The 14819-nt window shown below is 50.6% G+C and overlaps 1 protein-coding gene across 4 annotated transcripts in view; it reads left to right on the top strand.

Moving 5' to 3' along the window:
* The window catches only part of SLX9 (SLX9 ribosome biogenesis factor), a 50064-nt gene extending 35511 nt beyond the window's left edge, over positions 1-14553 (top strand). Inside the window, exons 4-7 of one of the 4 annotated variants that reach the window (XM_066259201.1) lie at positions 10968-11118; positions 12117-12182; positions 12646-12753; positions 13537-14553. In XM_066259201.1, the coding sequence (XP_066115298.1) occupies positions 10968-11118; positions 12117-12182; positions 12646-12753; positions 13537-13660 (449 nt within the window). In that variant the 3' untranslated portion in view covers positions 13661-14553. Of the gene's footprint in view, positions 1-10967; positions 11119-12113; positions 12183-12645; positions 12754-13536 lie in introns of all 4 variants that reach the window. The other 3 variants (XM_066259200.1, XM_066259203.1, XM_066259202.1) reach the window with 3 other exon arrangements.
* The last annotated feature ends 266 nt before the right edge of the window (positions 14554-14819 follow it).

Genomic DNA, 14819 nt, shown 5'->3' with positions numbered 1-14819 from the left:
CATACAATGAAATGGAAATCTTAAGGGATTTAAGACAGTTGCACACAACTGTGTAGCCATAATTCCCTTTACTACAGAACCTCTGCATCCCCAGAAATCTAATGACTGCTGAGGGGTAGCCACTGACTGTTCCTACTGGGCCACAGTTTAGGGCTCTGGATGTCATGTGAGTGAGTCATGTAGGATGTGCTCTGTGTTTTTAAAATTCATTCTTGCTGCATGTGGCTGTGGTCCATGCCATTCTGTTGCTGAGAAGTGTTTCTTTATATGGACATAGTATTTGGTGTCCACTTTCCTATTGATGGACACCTGGTCTTTTTTCTCTTTTAGCTGCGATGACTAAGGCTGCTATGAACATTCTTTACAAGTCTTTTTGTGGACATATGTTTTCATTTCTTTTGGGTAAATACTTGGGAATGGAACGCTGGGTCATAGGGTAGTTGTATGTTTAGTTTTATAAGCAACTACCAGACGTTTCTCTAAAGCAGTTGTACATTCACATTCTCACCAGTGACGCTGGGTGCTCTGGCCTCAGCCAGTGCGTAATGATGGCTGTCTGCTGAGCACAAAGTGGTAGCTCGTTGTGGGATTGTTCATTGCCACAGCCCGGCCTCTTTGTGTCTTAACTGTCCTCTTGTGCTTCCTCTTCACTTGTGTGTTTCCTGAGGCTCTTTACCTTTTTGTTATTGGTCAGATGTGTATTTTGCAAATAATTTTCTCTCAGACTGTAACTTCCTATTTTTGTAAAAACTATCATTTTAGCTTTTATATTTAGGTTTCGGGTCCATCTTGAATTAATGTTAGCCTGTGGTATGAGTTATTTCCCTATGTGTATATTCAGTTCAGCACTATTTATTATAAAGACTTGTTTCCTCATTCAGTTGCTTCAGTGTTTTTGTGACAAATTACAAAACTGTTTGTTGTACCTCAGCAAGTACCAGATAGTCTGGACAGACTGTAGCTTCAGAGTAAGTCTTGGGCTTGGATGATGAAGGTCCTGCATGTTAGTCACTGTGTTTTAAGATTTCTGTGAATACTCCAGGTCGTTGGCATTTCCATATCAATCTTACCATTGGCTTTTCAATTCTTAAAAACCATCATCACCAACAAAAATCTAGTGGGGATTATGATTGAAATTGCTTTAAATCTGTAGGTCAACTTTGGGAGAATTTCCATTTAACAATATTGACTCTTCATGTCCATGGACATAGTTAGTATATCTCCCCAGTTGTTTAGATCTTCTTTAGTTTCTGTCATCAGTATTATTGTTAAGGTAGACATCTCACGTTTTTTTGTTTGTTTGTTTTTATAAGCTTGTTGCTGACTTTTTTAGTTTTTAAAGCTGTTATAAATGGAATCCTCAGAGCTACATTTTCCAGTTTTCCGCTAGTACATCAAAGTGTTTCTTAAATACAAATCTTGTATCCTTTGACTTGCTAAAATCATATCAGTTCTGGTAGTTATTTTGTAGCTTCCTTAGAGTTATCTATGTCAATACTCATGTCACTTAAAATAGAGACAGTTTTATACCTTCCTTCAAAACTTCATTTTCATGTCCTCTTCTCATCTTACTGCAGTGACTGAAACCTTTGGTTCAATGATAAAAGCCGTGAGAATCGTTCCGGTCTTGGGGGCCAGTCGTTGGGGCCATGCTGGTGTCCTGCCTGCCTGCTTCGTTCAGGAAAGGGAAGCCCAGGCCACAGGATGCATAAAGCCTCCTGATGGCATGCATTTTTGTTTCAAGCCCTATTTATAAAGCACTTCCCTTCATTTTTTTTTTATAGAAGATTAGCAAACATAGGCTGAGAAGTAAGGAGGAATGACAGGGATGTTCTCTTGTCACCTGTCTTCTGGATTCTGTTATGGGAAATGAGGGGGCTTTCAGGGAGCTGGCGCCAGCCCTCCTGGGCACCGTGTAGAAATGCAGATTTCAGCCTATAAAAATTTCCCATGTTCAACATAGCCAGTGTGATTGATTTTAGATACCTGATTTGCATATGTTATTCTTTTTTAATATCTATTTTTTATTTTTTAATTACTGTAGATACTCAATGTTATATTAGTCTCAGGTGTACAACCCAATGATTACACATTTATATAACTTATGAAGTGATCACCCTGATAAATCTATTAACCATGCATAGTTGTTACAATATTTTTTACTATATTATCTGTGCTGTACTTCGCATCCCTGTGACTATTCTGTTACAACTAATTTATACTTAATTCCTTCACGTTTTTTACCCAGCCCCCAATCCTTCACCCATCTGGAAGCCACCAAAATGTTCTCTGTATCTCTCAGTCTGTTTCTGTTCTGCTTGTTTATTTGTTTTTTAGATTCCACATATAAGTGAAGTCATATGGCATCTGTCTTCCTCTGTCTGACTTGTTTCATTCATGGACCTCTAGGTCCATCCATATTGTTGCCAATGGCAAGATTTCATTCTTTTTTATGGCTTAGTCATATTTCATTGTATATATGCACCACTTCTTTATCCATTCATCTGTTGATGAACACTTAGGTTGCTTCTATATCTTGGCTTTTGTAAATAGTGCTGCAATGGACATATGGCTGTATATGTCTTTTCAATTTAGTGTTTTGGGTTTCTTCAGATATTCAAGTGGAATTGCTGGGTCCTTCTTTGTCTCTGGTTAAAACTTTTGTTTTAAAGTTTGTTTTGTCTGGTGTGAGTATTGTCCTTCTTTGTCTCTGGTTAAAACTTTTGTTTTAAAGTCTGTTTTGTCTGGTGTGAGTATTGCTACGCAAGTTTGTTGTTCCATTTTCATGAAATATCTTTCTCCATCCATTTACTTTTCAGTCTTTGTATGTCTTTCAATCTGAAGCGAGTCTCTTTAGACAGTATATGTAAGAGTCTTGTTTTGTTATCCACTTATCTGCCATTTATCTTTTGACTAGAGCATTAATCCATTTGCATTTAAAATAAATGTTGATATGTATTTATTGCCATTTTATTTATATTTTAAATCTTTTTTTTCTTAAAGAAGACCCTATAGCATTTCTTGTAATACTGGTTTCGTGGTAATGAACTCCTCTAGCTTTTTCTTGTCTGGGAAGCTCTTTATTTGTCCTTCAATTCTAAATGATAACTTTGCTGGTTAGAGTAATTTTGGTTGTAGGTCCATGCTTTTCTTCTCTTTGAATATTTCTTGCCAGTTCCTTCTGGCCTGCAAAGTTTCCGTTGAGAAATTAGCTGACAGTCTTATGGGAGCTCTCTTGTTAGGTACCTAACTGCTTTTCTCTTGCTGCTTTTAAGATTTTCTCTGTCTTTAACCTTTGACATTTTGATATGATGTGTCTTAGTAGGGGCCTCTTTGGGTTCATCTTGTTTGGGACTCTCTGTGCTTCCTGGACTTGTTTGTCTATTTCCTTTACCAATTTAGGGAAGTTTTTTATCATTGTATTTTAAAATAGGTTTTTAATTCCTTGCTCTCTTTTCCTTTGGCGCTCCCATCATATGAATGTTGGTACGCTTGAAGTTGTCCCAAACGTTCCTTAAACTATCCTCACTTTTTAAAATTCTCTTTTCCTTTGCTATTCTCATTGGGTGTTTTCTGCTTCCTTGTCTCCCACATTGTTGATTTAATCCTCAGTTTCATCTATTCTATTGTTGATTCTGTGTAATGTATTCTTCATTCAGTTACTGTCTTCTTCATTTCTGACTGGTTTTTTCCTTGTTTTCTATCTCTTACGTTTGTTTCCTGTCTCTTAGTTGAAGTTCTCACCAAGTTCCTCTGTTTTCCCCCTAAGTTCATTGAGGGTCCTTATACCCAGTGTTTGAACTCTGCATCTGGTAGATTGCTTGTATCCATTTTGTTATTTTTCTGGAGTTTTGTTCTTTTCTTTCATTTGGGACAAGTTGCTTTGTCTCCGTATTTCAGCTGCCTCCCTGTGTTTGTTTCTGTGTATTAGGTAGAGCTGCTACATTTCCTGGTCTTGGTAGAATGGCCTTTTGTAATAGGTGTCCTGTAGGGCCCAGTGACACAACCTCCCCAGTCATCCCAGCTGGGTGTTACAGGGGTGCCCTCCCATGTGGGCTATTTGCACCTTCCTGTTGTAGTTGAGCCTTGATTGCTGTTGGTGTATCAGTGAGAGGGATTTACACCCAGGCCGTTTGGTTTCAGGGACTGGCTGTGGCCACAGTGGAGAATGTGCTGTGCAGGAGCCAATCCCATGGAGCTGGACTTGCTTCAGCAGGGCCCTCATGCTCAGTGCATCTGCCCCTTGAGTGTGCCGCTCATGGAGGTGGTTGGGTGATGCTTTGGGATGGTCTGAAGCTGTCTACCACATGCACTGGTTCTGGGGCCTTCAGGGAGGTGCAGACCAAGGTCACCCACTCCCTGTGCCCTGCCTAGGGCCACCCAGTGTGAGCTACAGAGTGATCTGCAGATGGCTGCTACTTGTGCTAGGCTTGGAGGTTTCCAGGAGAGGCCAAGCTGCAAACTAGGCCAGCTGCCACTAGTGCCGGGCCTGGGGCTGCTTAGCAAGAGGTACAGGGCATGCCAAGGCCAAATGCTGCTTGTTTGGGGTTTGTGAACCTTTGGGAAGTTTTAGAAAACTTTGAAGCATGGGCCAAGACAGGCTGTATGGAAGAGCCACTGGGAACTTTTGGGCTTGGGTGGGCCTGCGAGTTGTGCAGGGCGGTGTCTCAGGGAATCACCGAGGTGGGGTGAACAGCGTTAGCCAGGATGATGGAGACTCAGATATGTTGTCTGCCTGCTAGTTTGGGGGGCGGGGGGTGGGTCAGCAAAAGAACAATGGCCTCTGCCAGCACTTATATCTGGGAGAAAGTTGCTTTTGTCTGGCCCTTGGTGGCCACTTCGTTCCTCTCTGGATATCCCCGTTGCCTTTTGAGCTGCCACTCCAGCGCTGGAGCTCAGAGTGAATGAGTCTGAGTAAGTCTGTGCACAGGCCCTTGAAGAGGAACGCCTGAGACTCAAGTAGCCTCCATCTCAATCACCCACAATGCTCACTGGTTTTCACAGCCAGAAGTTATGGGGGCCTCTCTTCCCAGCACTGAAACTCTGGGCTGGGAACCTGGTGTGAGGCTGGGATCCCTTGCTCCTTAGAGGGAACCACCACAGCCGAGATATTGCTCCTGATTTTTATTTCCCACATGTGGGTAGAGACCAGCTTGTTCTATGTCTCTGACCCTCCTACCAGTCTCAGTGTGGCTTCTTTAATTCCCTAGTTGTAGGACTCCCCATTCAGTCAGATTTCAGGTGGTTCTGAAGGATGGATGTTCTGTAGTCTCGTTGTAATTTTATGTGGTTGCGGGAGGAGGCGAGCACCGCATTTACCTGGACCACCATCTTGAGTGGAAGTCCTGTTGCTTTCTGGTTGCAACTTCAGCTTGTTTTCAGTTCAGCCTCTTAGGATGAAGCCTTGTCAGTCTGTGGGAACCTTCTTGTACTGAGTTTTTGGGGGAGTGTGTGGGAGCAGGACAACGCCTCCCTGCTCCTAGCCACACCCCTGGGGGTGCTCCTCTACTGTCATCACTGCAGAACTTGCTGCTTTCTACTGCAGAGTTGATAGAAGGGACTTTTTCTTGTCGCCCTTTGCTCTCGAGTGGGCTGGCTGTAAAATCCCTGCTCCTGGTGTGACAAACAGCTTGTGGGTCAGTCTAGTCCAGCACCCTCAATAGAGTTTCATGGAGAGAAGTTAACGAAGGGGCTATGCACAGATTAGGTGCAGAGGTGTGGAGGGAGCCAGTGAGGACAGTGAGGCCCCAGGGCTCTGGGAAAGCAGTGCCACCCCCGCCTATCGGGGCAAAGGGAGGAGTCCAGCTCCCCAGAAGAGGGCTTGGCCTGGCGGAGGACGCAGCCAGGAGGGCAGGAGTGGTGGGATGACAGAGGATAGTAAGTGCCCAAGCTCTCCCTCCTCCTGCCTTCACTACTACCTCTGGCCAGAAAGGGAGGGGAGGGCTCTGTGGGGCACAGGGCAGAGGAGGGAGAGGAGCCCATTGGCATGGAGCTGACAGCCCCCAACCCCCTTCCAGGCTGGGCAGAAGGACATCCACTCCTGAGGACAGAGTAAAGTTTAAATTGCAAATAAATAATGTTATGAAACTGTTCAGGAAAACAGACAAAGCTACCAAACTCACATCTGGTTTTCTGCTCAGGAGTGAGCACTGGTTGGTTGTGTAAAATTAAACTGGCAGACCTTTCTCTTCACTTGTGCATGCATGCTGGTGTGAGGGGCTTAAGAAATGCATGGTGAGTGTGAGTGTGTGGATTTCTGTCACTTTGCCTTTTCGCTCAGTGTGTGGTGAAGCCATGCCCATGGGTGTGCCTTCTTGTATTTTGCCACAAGCAGCACCTGCCCAGGGCCCGTGTCCCAGCTAGTCCTCCCACTGGAGTGCCCGTCCCCTCTCTGCTTCCACTTACTTCCCCAGCATGCAGAGTAGCGAGGCAGGATTTCTCAGACAGCCCAGCCCTTGGGGCGCTCAGGGTGCCCTGTGGGTCCAGGAGGGCTGGATGACATGTGCACCGCTCCACCTGACTGCCCTCACCCAGTTGCTGCCACTGTTCAGGCTCCCTACCCTCTGTCCCCAGAATCCACACACTTGGTATTATTAGACTGTAAAATCTGCCACTCTGACAGGTTACAAGTGGCATTCACCGTTGTCATTTTCCTTGGTTTTAAGTAGAGTTGAGCAGCTCTTCCTGTGTCTTTTGGCCTTTGATTTCTGTTTGATTTGTCATGATTAATTCTTGTACAATTAATTTTTAGGAACAGCAGGAGGGAGGGGTGAGGAATTCACTTTTCCCCCAGAAGGAGGGCCGGTCAGTGGTCAGTTTGAAGCACCACTTCGAGTCCCTGCCTCTCTGCAGGGCCCTCTTGCACATGGATTTGTTTGAATTTCTGTTCTTTCATAATTTGCTTTAATATCTGATAGGTTAACTCTCTTGTTGCTTTTTCCCCAAACTGTTTTGGCATTTCTCATGCATTTAGTTTTTTAAAAAAATAAGATTTAGAAATAGCCTCACAGGTTTGGTTAGGACTCCTGTTGAGGTTTGACTGAGATCATGTCAGACTTGTGGGTTGGTGGGGAAGCTGAGCTGGCCCCCGCGGGCTGCCCAGCAGCTGGTGTGTCATCAGGCAGAGACTTGCCTGTCCACCAGCCCTCCCTGGACATGCCGGGACTGCGTGGGATCACAGTCATCCTTTCTTATTCTGCTTCATAACTGAGTGTGGCTAGTGTTTCACCAAACATGGGATGTTTACCACAGGCCTCTGGTAGGTTTTCTGTCTCAGATTAAGGCAGTTCCTTCTGTTTGTCGCTTTTTTTTTTTTTTTGTACTTTTTCTGAAGCTGGAAACGGGGAGAGACAGTCAGACAGACTCCCACATGCACCCGACCGGGATCCACCTGGCACGCCCACCAGGGGCCACGCTCTGCCCACCAGGGGGCGATGCTCTGCCCCTCCGGGGGGTCACTCTGCCGCGACCAGAGCCACTCTAGCGCCTGGGGCAGAGGCCAAGGAGCCATCCCCAGCGCCCGGGTCATCTTTGCTCCAATGGAGCCTTGGCTGTGGGAGGGGAAGAGAGAGAGAGAGGAAGGAGGGGGCGGGGGTGGAGAAGCAAATGGGCGCTTCTCCTGTGTGCCCTGGCCGGGAATCGAACCCGGGTCCCCCGCACCCAGGCCGACGCTCTACCGCTGAGCCAACCGGCCAGGGCCTGTTTGTCGCTTATTTTATTTTATTTTATTTTATTTTATTATTTTATTTTATTTGTTGAGATGACATTGATTCACAAAACCATGCAGGTTTCAAGTGTACTGCTCAACAGAACATCATCTGCAGACTGCATTGTGCCTCCATCGCCCTAAGCAGTCTCTCCATCCCCATTCCCCCTGCCCATCTTGCCCATCTCCACTGGCCCTCCAGCCCCCTTTACCTCTTGCTATCACCACACTGTTGTCTGTGTTATATATGTATGTTTATATTTTTTGCTTAATCTCTTATTTTTATTGTGAATGGATGGCGAGTTTCATCAGGTTCTTTTTGGCATTTCTGGTGACTAGGCCTTCCCCTCTGAAGCTGCCACTGGCTGCAGTGGACTGGCTGGCAGACATCCACACATGAGCCGCCCTTGCATGCATCAGACACTTCCTAGTTGGATACCACATGTTAATCTAAAATGTTTTGGTTTTGATTGGTTTAGCATTTGCACCCCTCTTCCTGGGAGCCACCGGCTCAGCTTTGCTGTTTGGTCCTGGCGTGGCGTTGGTGCCGGGCCTGCCAGCCCAGCTGGTGAAGGAGTGGCAGCGAGAGAGTGCCACCCCTCCCAGTTCCTTCTGCCCGAGACTCCCACCCCTGTCCCAGGACTCCCAGTGAGCTTGAGCTCTCTTAGATGATGCACCTGGTGTGATAAGATGCCAAGCAACCAATTTACCTCATCCTGGAAGTTTGGGAAGGACTGAATTGTCACTGAATGAACCCATTATTAGGGCTCCAGTAGAACCCAGGGCTCTGAGGGATGGTGGGGGCTCAGTGCATGAGGCCTGGGAGGGTGGGTGGTCTCTACCCCGGACTCAGCTATCTGGGGCTGGGAGAACAACCCTTGCTACACAGGCCCCTTCTAGACGGTCTTAGACAGGGACTGTGGTTGGGGCCAGGCATGTGTCCCTACCTTGGGCTTGGTCAGGGTGGGTCGCCCACAGCTTGCTCTGGGCAGCTGGGGTCTTCAGGACAGGCAGCGCTGCCGTGGCTGCAAGCTGTGAGAGCGGCTGGCTGTTGGGAATCCTGCCACATGCTTCGTCATGGCAGATGAATAGTGTTAGTTTCTGAAATTCCCATCTTGAAAATGCCTATTAGGGTCCCCACTCACCAAACACCTTACACACACTTTCTGGGGCCCTGTGCCATGCACTTTCTCTGCATTGATCAGTGGGCTGTCCTGAGCCTGTCCTCATGCATGGGGCTCCCATACAGGTCCCTAGTTTCTCCTGGCCTACTCTGTGCCTGTTGTGCCCATCATTGCATCCTACGTCTGCCCTGCAGGGCTGACTCTAGCCACAGTGCTCTGAAGGGCCTGGCCATAGAGTCACAAGAATGTAGAGGGAACAGTCTGCTACTGGTCGCCTGGCTGCCTTCCTTTTTTTTTTTTTTTTGCATTTTTCTGAAGCTGGAAACGGGGAGGCAGTCAGACAGACTCCCACATGTGCCCGACCGAGAACCACCCGGCACGCCCACCAGGGGGCGATGCTCTGCCCATCTGGGGCGTTGCTCTGTTGCAACCAGAGCCATTCTAGCGCCTGAGGCAGAGGCCATGGAGCCATCCTCAGCGCCCGGGCCATCTTTGGTCCAATGGAGCCTGGGCTGCGGGAGGGGAATAGAGAGACAGAGAGGAAGGAGAGGGGGAGGGGTGGAGAAGCAGATGGGCGCGTCTCCTGTGTACCCTGGCTGGGAATTGAACCTGGGACTCCTGCACGCCAGGCCGACGCTCTTACCACTGAGTCAACTGGCCAGGGCCCTGGCTGCCTTTCTCCGGCGACATCTTGTGCTCTGTGTGGAGCTGGCTGTGAATTGTCCTGGTTCTTAGTTTTCTGTTAAGATGTGATGCATAGTCTACAGTCCTTTATTTATAGCCGAGCAAACTGCGCAGGGTTCCAAGGTGAGATGGGTGTCAAGCTCAGGTCTCACAAGCCTATCACTACCCTCGTTTCCAAGTGTTTTTTGTAGCAGAGCCTCTTTTGTATATCTGGTGCAGAGCAAGTTAACAGATCAGTTAGTGCAGCAGCCTCCAGCTCTTCCCTGGGTCCATCTAGGTTGCCAGTGGTGGCCCCTCAGGCTGTGGTGTTTGAACCACTGCCCCTTTCCCCCATCTCCCTGGGGAAGGGAGGGCCTTTGTCCAAAATCTGCCGCTCACCGGCTAGCCAGCATTGTTCACAAGCCCCACTGTGGAAATCCTACAGGTTTTGTTTGTTTGTTTTGGGTGGTTTTTTTTTTTTTTGAGACAGAGAGTCAGAGAGAAGGACAGATAGGGACAGACAGACAGGAACGAAGAGAGATGAGAAGCATCAATTCCCTGTTGCAGCACCTTAGTTGTTCATTGATTTCTCATATGTGCCTTGACCAGGAGGGCTATAGCAGGCCGAGCAACCCCCTGCTCAAGCTAGCAATCCTGGGCTCAAACTGGTGAGCCTTGTTGAAACCAGATGAGCGTGCACTCAAGCTGACAACCTCGGGGTTTCGAACCTGTGTCCTCCACGTCCCAGTTCAATGCTCTATCCACTGCGCCACCACCTGGCCAGGCGAAATCCCATGTTTGAGTGTGTGTTTTATTAGCAATTTTGAAATAAATATGTATGTAAATGGAAATCAAATTGCAAGGCCATGACTTGTGCATGCCCTGCCCAAACCTCCAGGGCACAGGCCACTGCCCTGCCACTGCCTACAGCCTCACACCTTGACTTCTACACTCTGCTGTGCTCCCCACCCATCTCCTCTGCCCCAGGGGCTATGCAGAGGCCTTCTTTGAGACCTCTCACAGGCAGTCGTCCCCTCACCCATTTCAGTGTTGGAAATCTGGCTCCCTCCCTCCCCTAAGCTGTCACCTCTTCGCACGGGGATTCTCCCTGTGTGTGGTGCTTGGGGAGTGGAAAAAAATGTGATGCCCACCAACCTCTCTGATTGTGGGCTCTTCCCACCCCCTAAGAGCCTGGGCTGCTGTGCCTGGCCCCTTTCCTAGAGGAAATGTCCTCAGTGCCTGCATTCTAGTGTTATCATCAACCCTGTCATTTAAAAGCGCACCTCTGTGATTAGGAGAGAAAATAACTAAGAGCCAGCCTACCCCCTCAGGTTCTGATTGGCTTAGAGATGGCCGCAGGACAGAAATGAGTGGCCTGCCTGTGGCAGGAAGAGAGCAGGCCCGGGCTAGGGCTCAGAGGGTGGGTGCTTTTCTGCCTTCAGTTCCCCCAATAACCCCTTGTTCCCCTTCCGCAGAAATTGAAGCCATAAAGCTGGCTGAGCAGAAGCACAAGGCAGAGCGGAGGCGGCGGGCCACAGTGATAGTGGGGGACCTACAGCCCCTTCGGGACGCCCTGCCTGAGCTGCTGGAGCTGGAAGTTGGCGCCAGGAGGCCACACACCCGAGGGTGAGTGTCCATCTTCAGCTGCCTGGAGAGATCAGGGCTGCACTGGCCAGGCTACAAGTGAGTTGGCCCAGCCAGGGAGGGGTTCTCCACTGGAGAAACTTCTAAGCTGGCTGAAGCCCAGACTTTCCAGGACAATGGGGACAGGACTGGGGCTGGCACTGGGGTGAAAGCCCCTCCCCATGTCACTGGCTGGAGGGGATTTACCTGGCTTGGCTTTGCATGCAGTGTCCATAGCTTATGGGAAGCCTGTTGAGGAGGATGTCTTGCTTGCCTGAGAGCTGCCTACCAGGCCCTGCACAGGCCCTGAGGCTGGCTGAGGGTCCTGCCTCCTCTGGCCTCCCACCCTTCAAGGGCTCAAGCTACTCTAAGCCCTCCAGGCACTGAAGAGGCTCCTGGATTTATCTATGCCGCCTTAGGACGTGAAGGGGCTGCATGAGGCCTCAGCCCACCTGTCATTCTACCTTTAATATGGGGGGGGGTAGAACTTCAAGGCCTGAGGCCTGTTTTCTGGACCTCTCAGAACGTGGTCATCTTTGGGGGCTCCAGCTGGAGGAAAGGAGCCCTGAGCCCCAGTTCCACAAGCACAGGCCCCAGAAGAGCTGTGAGTGGTCAGCAAGGGGCCCACATCCAGGTGAACACAAAGATGGGGTCAGTGGCAGGAGGAGCAGAGCAGCACCCTGGAGCAGACAGAGCTGGGACTGTCAGACTGAGCCTGGGTGACAGGAACATGGGGGTAAAGGCACTGTCCTGGATGAACCAGGGATGTTTTATGCTACTATTTTAAAAGAAATATCAAAGACGAGGCCCTCTGGCCTGGAGGCTGAGTTTAGGATTTGGCCAAATGGGGTCACACACGCTCCCAGAGTCTCACTCAGGGAGAGGAACGCTGGTCCCAGCCCCACCCAAAGCCTTGTGGATTGCACCCTCAGAGATGTGTTCCTGGCAGACATTCCAGGAGACTGTGTGTGGCACTGATGCGGCTTCTCTATCCACAGCAGAACAAGCAGCAAGCCCCAGCCCGCCGAGCTGAGCCGCATGAGTGCGGCGCAGAGGCTCCAGCTCCTGTGAGTACAGCCCGCCCCCCTCGAGTGAGGTTCTGTGCTCCCCCTTCCCTCCCTGCTTCACCTCCAAGGCTGTCAGGTCCCCCAGACTCAGTCCACTCCGAGGGCAGCGCGCCTGGGCCAGCTCTGGGGTACAGCCTGGCTTTCCATTGGGGCCAGGAAGTCCCTTCTCCTGGGACAGTGACACGAGCAGCTGCTGCTGGCCTTCAGGGGCTGCCCCCAGGCTCAGGTCCTTGGGGTTTGGGGTCACTGTCCCAAGTGTCATCACCTGGCACCAGCAGTCAGTTGTCTAGTGGGGTTCAAGTTCTCCTGTTAACAACCAGGAAAGCTGGGGCCTGGCGTGGTATGACCTTGCCCACTCTTCTAAGACCAGGCCGTGCCAGGCTTGGCTCCCTCCCCACCACAGCAGGCTCACTTGGACTTGTCCTGGAGCTGCCACCTGAGGTTTCTGATCGGGGCTCCCCAGTTTCAGGGGCAGAGGTGTTATCCTCCAGGAATGCCTATCCAAGACACCAGTGGCCATGGCTGGGCTTCAGGGCCTGCTGAACTCGAGCTGCCCGATTGCCTCCAGAAGGTAGCATGACCATCCCTGCACCCAACTGGTCTGACTGGGTTTAGAGACAGGTGTGCAGGGAACAGCAGCCTCCACTGTGGACTCGGGGGCTCAGACCTCCTGCAGGGGAAAGGGTCTACCTCCTGTCTCCATGGGGAGGGCTGCTGGTGCCGCCTCTGTCACCATGGTACCCATTTGTGAGAAGGGCTGGCCTGGGGCCTGTGGGGACGCAGAAATCCTGACCCTTTGTCCCTGCAGTAGCCGCATCTGTTTTGGCAGCAATGGGGCGCGGGGGGGGGGGGGGGGCGGGAGGAGCACTTATGTAAGGCTGTGTGTCTGCAGGGTGCATGCAGGCTATGTGCCAGCTGCTGCCTCTCTACACTTGGCAGCCTCTTGCCTTTAGTAGCAGATCTTTGTCAAGGTCAGAAAAGGGTGTCTAGGTTCCCCACCCCCCTGACAAAGGGGCAGCGATGCCAGTCCCCCAACCCCATGGTTGGGCATAGTGGCCCTAGGGTCATTGTGTGACCATGAGGAGGCCCCAGGACAGCCTCTTCCCTCCTGCTCAAAACCCTGCCCAGCCCTCAGGCCTCCTTGGCCTGACCCCTACTAGAGAAACTCAGGCTGCTTTCCTCACTCCCGTTGCCCCTGTCCCTCCTTGGCCTCTCCTGTCTACTCCAGGTTTCAGCCTGCCCTGTGGCACTGGGGGATGGGGTGGCTCAGCTGAGGTGGGTTCTGGGTGCTGAATGCCCTCCCTGTAGCCCCAGGGGCATGGGGTCTGCTGATCTCTGACTTCAATTCTTTCAGTGAGGAAGAAAGAACCCGCTTCCAGGACCTGCTGGCCAACCCGGCCTACAGAGCCAGCCCCCTGCTAGCCATCGGGCAGCAGCTGGCCCGGCAGATGCAGCTGGATGGTGGTGGCCTGCTCTGACCTGGCCCGGGGTGTGCCATGAGCTCTGAGGATGCACATGAAGTGCCAGAGAGGGCCAACTCCTTGCCATTGTCACCCTGAGCCCGGAGGGCAGCTCCCTTAGCTCTTTCTTGCTTGTGAGGACTGGTGGGGCCAACCCAGAGGCTGAATAAAAGCTGTACAAACTCAGGCAGTGGGACAGTGCTTCCTTCTATGCCCTGGCTGTCCTGTGAGCAAGGTAGTTGTTAGAAGTTCTGGGTTTGAAGGTTGGGCTATAGAAACACTGGCTTAAACCCTCAATCTGAGGGTGTGGAAGGGGAGGGTGCCTTTCTCAGACCTTCAGGAATGGTAGTAGGGTTTGTGCTGGCAGGGACTAGCTGCCCACGTCCTTCAGGGACAGCAGAGGACGTGTGCCTCAGAGGAGAGGATAGGCCCTGGGGTCTGCTGCGCGAGGTGCCTGGTCCTTGGTGCTTGGATCTCCTCGGAGGCTTGGCTTGTGTGTGGGACCACCCTTAGACAACTGCATGATTGATCTGGTGGCTGCATCTGTGTGGAGCTTGATTTAGATCAGCGGTTCTCAACCTGTAGGTCGTGACCCCGGCAGGGTCGCCTAAAGCCATTGGAAAATACATAATGCATATCAGGTATTTACATTCCGAATCATAACTGTAGCAAAATTACAGCTATGAAGTAGCCACCAAAATTATTTTTTGGTTTGGGGTCACCGCAACATGAGGAACTGTATTGCGGGGTCACGGCATTAGAAAGGTTGAGAACCACTGATTTAGATAGCCTGCTTGGGGTCACATGTGGCCACCTTCTTGGCACCACCCATCACCGATGCTGCCATGTGCCAACCCTCAGAGGGACTCGGACCCCATCTGTGCTACAAGTACTGGGTATCTTGAGGTTCGTCCTGGGCAAAAAGGGCGAGCAGTGGCGAGGCAGCATCAGCCAGGGGACGAGTCAGGTATCGCAGCTGCGCCCCTCAGGGTCCTGTGCTGCTGGAAGCCAGGTGCTATACAGGCCGCAGCTGTGCTGTCTGGAATGTTCCTTGTGCAGCGATAACACAGAGGCCAGCAGCCTGGGCTGAGGTCATGCTGGTGGAGTGTGGGGCCCAGCCCCGCCACATTTCCATGGGTTCTCGCCTGATGACTAGGGTTTTCCAGGGTGCCGGCTT

Source organism: Saccopteryx bilineata, chromosome 2 (assembly GCF_036850765.1).
Source record: "Saccopteryx bilineata isolate mSacBil1 chromosome 2, mSacBil1_pri_phased_curated, whole genome shotgun sequence".
Classification (NCBI taxonomy): domain Eukaryota; kingdom Metazoa; phylum Chordata; class Mammalia; order Chiroptera; family Emballonuridae; genus Saccopteryx; species Saccopteryx bilineata.
Note: the sequence above shows the minus strand (reverse complement) of the source record. Positions and strands in the feature narration are given on the sequence as shown.